The following is a 4585-nucleotide window of genomic DNA, read 5'->3' as shown; positions in this document are numbered from 1 at the left end:
AGCGGCCCACCACGCGCGTCCAGCTTCCGCGCCTCGCCGCCTCAGCGCAGCTCTCACCATCGCGGCGCGATCGCCGTGTCCAGTACCGGAGGCGAGAGCACAGCGAGGAGGAGGAGGAGGAGGAAGCGGCCCGGCACCCCGCTAAGGCGCTAGCTCGTGAGGTTTGTCCCCGCGTCTCCTCCTCTCGGCACAGTCGCCCTCTCTGCTGTGCCGGGCCCGGATAGTTCTCGCTGCTCTCAGTGCTCTGTACATGCCTCATGGGGAGTTGGGGACAACGCCCCCTTTTCCTTTCGGGTTGGTCTGTCGGTTGGATTCTTGGTTTGCAAGTACCAAGAGCCCAGGAACACCCGATGATCTTAATTGGTTTTGCTGGAAAGAGATGGAGGCTCATCCGAGACGCTTGGCATCTTCGATCAGTAGTAGTACTGGAGTTTTACTGTCATGCTAAAATTTTCCACTTCAGTGATTAGAAGAGTTTTGCTTTGATAAATCGGTAGACGTAATGGCCCCTTCTCCATATCCCAGCACTCTGTGAAGTTTCTGTTCAAAGAATTCTTCCATCGCCAGTCGATTAATCGAAAAAGTTGCCATCTTTTCGAGAATCTAAAGCTGTTCCCCTCTGAAATCCAGTTTGGCTTCTTCGATTTGACTGGACGCGGGAGCTGTGCCTGTGCGGCCGTATCCTCACATGGCCGCCTCCGTCGCCTCGTCGGCGTTCTTTCCGGCGCCGGCGCCGGCGCCCAAGAACGGCACGGGCGGGTCGTCCAAGGACAGCCTGGACATGCGTGGGGTCGCCGGAAACGCGGGTGTGGTGAGGTCCTCGGCAAGGCTGCGCGCCACCGTCCCCAAGGTGAGCGGCGGCGGCGGCAAGGCTGCGGTGACTGACGGTGAGGACGAGGCGGCCCGCCCCTCGGCGCCGAGGACGTTCTACAACCAGCTGCCGGATTGGAGCGTGCTGCTCGCGGCCATCACGACCATTTTCTTGGCCGCGGAGCGGCAGTGGACGCTGGTCGACTGGAAGCCCAAGCGGCCCGACATGCTCATCGACACGTTCGGCTTCAGTGGGCAGGTGTTCCGGCAGGACTTCTCCATCCGGTCGTACGAGATCGGGGCCGATCGGACGGCATCGATAGAGACGCTTATGAATCATTTGCAGGTGGGTAACCGTGAAGCATGGCCTGCACAGCGTCTGATTGTGCCGTAGGTGCTCACTGTGGATTCGAATTTTGTTGTTTCATTCTGTTTCTGTGTGTGTAGGAGACGGCGCTGAATCATGTCAAGAGCGCTGGGCTGCTGGGCGATGGCTTTGGTTCGACACCGGAGATGAGTAAACGCAACTTGTTCTGGGTTGTCAGTCAAATGCAGGTCCTGGTGGAGCAGTACCCATGCTGGTACAGATTGCAAACTATCCTTTTGCTGTTATTTGAGTTATATTTGAGTCCTCACGCTGAATTGGCTATAGTTTCTGGGTTTAAATGATGTCTCCTTTTTACAAAAAAAAAAATGCTAATGATGTGTGCTGTGGAGTTCTCAAGCTAGCCAGCTAGGGGGTCATATATAACTGTTGTCTCTTGCTTCTTTGACTTGTGAGCTTGCTGTGCCACGATAGGTTAGAAAGAGGACCCTCTGCTGCAGTTAAAGCCACAATATTAGTATATTACATCTTTTCAGTGCCTTCAGAATGTTTGATTGGAAATATGATGGTGATGTCTATTGTTGGTGAGAAATTAGGTGTCAAGTATTCTTGCGAGAAATTTTGAAACTATTGCATGCTTCAATTTCTGCGCTTTCATGTCCAATCAGCTGGCCAAATGGGGTCAAATGGCATATTCTCTGGCTTCCATACTAGAAGACCCATGGATGCTGTTTGTAGTTAGCGGAAGCTTTATTTGGGATTCACACTTTGGTTATTGCTTAGCGATGCAGAAACTATATCTGATTTGGACATGTGTGATTAATTCATTGCATACTACGAATTTTCCATGTGGAGTTTCTACCTCATTCATCGGGGACCTAAAAGTCGTTGATGATAATTGTGATAGTGATATTTAAAAAGTAGGTGGTTTTATGTCTATTTTAATAGGAACCTCAGCTTGGAAAGTGTTCGCAATAAAGTACTGCTAAATTAGTTATCATCTAATATAACGTAGTAATTTTGAACATTTATATATGTTACACCATATTATTACTGTTTCATCATCTAATTGAACCTTGATATATTTTGAACCCATCTGTTTCATCATGTTACTCGAATATATGCAGGAGAGCTGCATATGTTTCATCATGTTACTTCTTTGACCTAAGTGGATTTAGGTAATCCAAGGCTCTATTGTTTTTTAATTCTTATGCAGGGGCGATACAGTGGGCATAGATACATGGGTCAGTGGTCATGGTAAAAACGGAATGCGTAGAGATTGGCATTTACATGATTGTAACACAGGCCAGACTATATTGAGGGCTACAAGGTTTTCATCTTTATGCTGCCCTTATTTAAATTAATAACATCACAGCATAGACAATTGCCACTTGACTGTCCTCCCTATCATATTGCTATTGATTTATGCATGCATTTTAGTTCTTACAGCACAAATCTATATGACCTGTTAGAGTTTTGTCATCTAGCCATTTGCTTTTACTGATATTTTCTCCTTATGCTTTGGCCAAACGTGCAGTAAATGGGTTATGATGCATAAGCATACTAGAAAACTCGCAAGGTTTCCTGATGAAGTGAGAACTGAAATAGCACCATACTTTTTTGAGCGCACTGCTATCGCTGATGAAGACAGACGTAAACTTCCAAAATTGCCAGGGAATGGCGGAGCCATGGCTAGCAAATATGTCCGAACAGGTTTGACTGTAAGTATTGCACACGCCATAAATTGATGTCTTATCCTATGGTTGGTAGTGTTTGTTAGTTATGTAATTTATGGTTATTGGTATGTAATATAATGCAGCCTCGATGGGCTGACCTTGATCTCAACCAGCATGTCAACAATGTTAGATACATTGGGTGGATTCTTGAGGTAAAAACAATGTTACTTTTTATCTGCATCTAGATGGTGTTCTGTTTATGTTTATGCCTTTTGATGACTGGATCCTTGATATTAACAAATTGGTCTTTGCGATGTACATAAACATTTATTGCTCTGCTAATTTTGGTTCTGAGTAGTTTATATACTGTTGATTATTTTTTTGGATTGTTCGCATAGTTTATATATTGCTGAGTTAATTATTTGGATAGCCACATTGCAGTTGAACCTATTAACTTTTTGGCATGTGACAAAATTTTATTTCGGATATCTTCGGAGAATTATTTGAATCGGCCGCATAGTTTATATTATTGTTGAGAATATAAAAGGCATGCCTGTTGTTGCTAGTAAAGTCTTCTCTGTGCTAATCTACCCTGGACAGCCAGATGCTGTTCAATAGCTCAGGTGTCTGTCTGAATGTACAATATCCTTACATATTGCACAAGGGGCACACAGAATGCTATTTCCAGATAATTAACATGTTCACTTGGTCACTCGGTACACAACTACGCGCTTTTGTTTCTGTTTGTGCCCTTTGATCTAAAACTTGATGCTTGAATCCCAGTTTTCAGGTTTTTATGCAAATATTTCTCTACTCTTGGACTCCATGCTGTAATTCATGATAATCTATTGAACGGACGCCTTCCCTATTCATTAGCTCTAGGAATCGTTTTTTAAGGATCAACAGTGGGGAGAGATATCCCCACCTGATTCATTGGCCTTGAACCGGGCAACATGCCTAGCAGAGTTAGCATAGTTTTGCACTACGGTTTACAGCATTTCACTAGTTCACATAATCTGTTGCCTGGTGTTTACCTTTTCCGTTGGCATAAAGATGTAGTGCTTATTTACTGTATTTTCACCACCCTCTGACCTTTTGCACTTATTTTCCCACCAGAGTGCTCCAATCTCTATATTTGAGAATCACGAGCTGGCTAGCATTGTCCTAGACTACAAGAGAGAATGTGGCAGAGACAGTGTGCTGCAGTCACACACCACGGTGTTCACTGACTGCATTGATGGCTCAGGAGAAACAACCTTGCAGTGTGAGCATTTGCTGTGCCTTGAGTCAGGGCATACCATTGTGAAGGCACGGACTATGTGGAGGCCAAAGAAAACCAATGCCATGGGATTATTGACTCCAGTCTCAGCTAGCGAATTTTAGCTTCACGGACTTGATTGCCTTGGAACAAGTACTTTCTCTTCCTTACTGGGAACAGACTGGACAGCAAGTCATACTAGTATGATGCACTTACATAGGTTATATAGGAAGAAAGTCACCAGAAGGTGGGAAGAAAAGAAGGTGAAATGACGAAAACTACCTGGTGACTGGTGTACATAAGTAGTGTTCTAGGCTCCTAGCAGACTAGTTGTCCCAGTACGATGCGGAAGTGGACGCCTCATACTCGGCTGCCGGGCTGTGTCTATACTATAAACCCCAGTGTGCAGTAAGTCTGGTCCGATCGCGTCTTAGAGTCTTAGTCTTAGAGAAACATATTCCTGATGCTGAATCTTTGTAATTTTTCGAATACGTAATCTGAGTTTTTCCAAGTTTC

General features: G+C 45.1%; 1 protein-coding gene across 1 annotated transcript; it reads left to right on the top strand.

Annotated features, from left to right (window-relative positions):
* On the top strand, positions 1-4585 carry LOC112878804 (palmitoyl-acyl carrier protein thioesterase, chloroplastic-like). Its single transcript, XM_025943023.1, has 7 exons — positions 1-161; positions 631-1156; positions 1258-1391; positions 2352-2465; positions 2673-2856; positions 2955-3023; positions 3928-4585. Exons 2-7 carry the CDS (start codon positions 689-691, stop codon positions 4192-4194), a joined length of 1236 nt encoding a protein of 411 aa, XP_025798808.1. The 5' UTR covers positions 1-161; positions 631-688; the 3' UTR covers positions 4195-4585.

This window comes from Panicum hallii, chromosome 1 (genome assembly GCF_002211085.1).
Source record: "Panicum hallii strain FIL2 chromosome 1, PHallii_v3.1, whole genome shotgun sequence".
Classification (NCBI taxonomy): Eukaryota; Viridiplantae; Streptophyta; class Magnoliopsida; order Poales; family Poaceae; genus Panicum; species Panicum hallii.
This window is presented reverse-complemented; position numbering and strand designations above follow the sequence as displayed.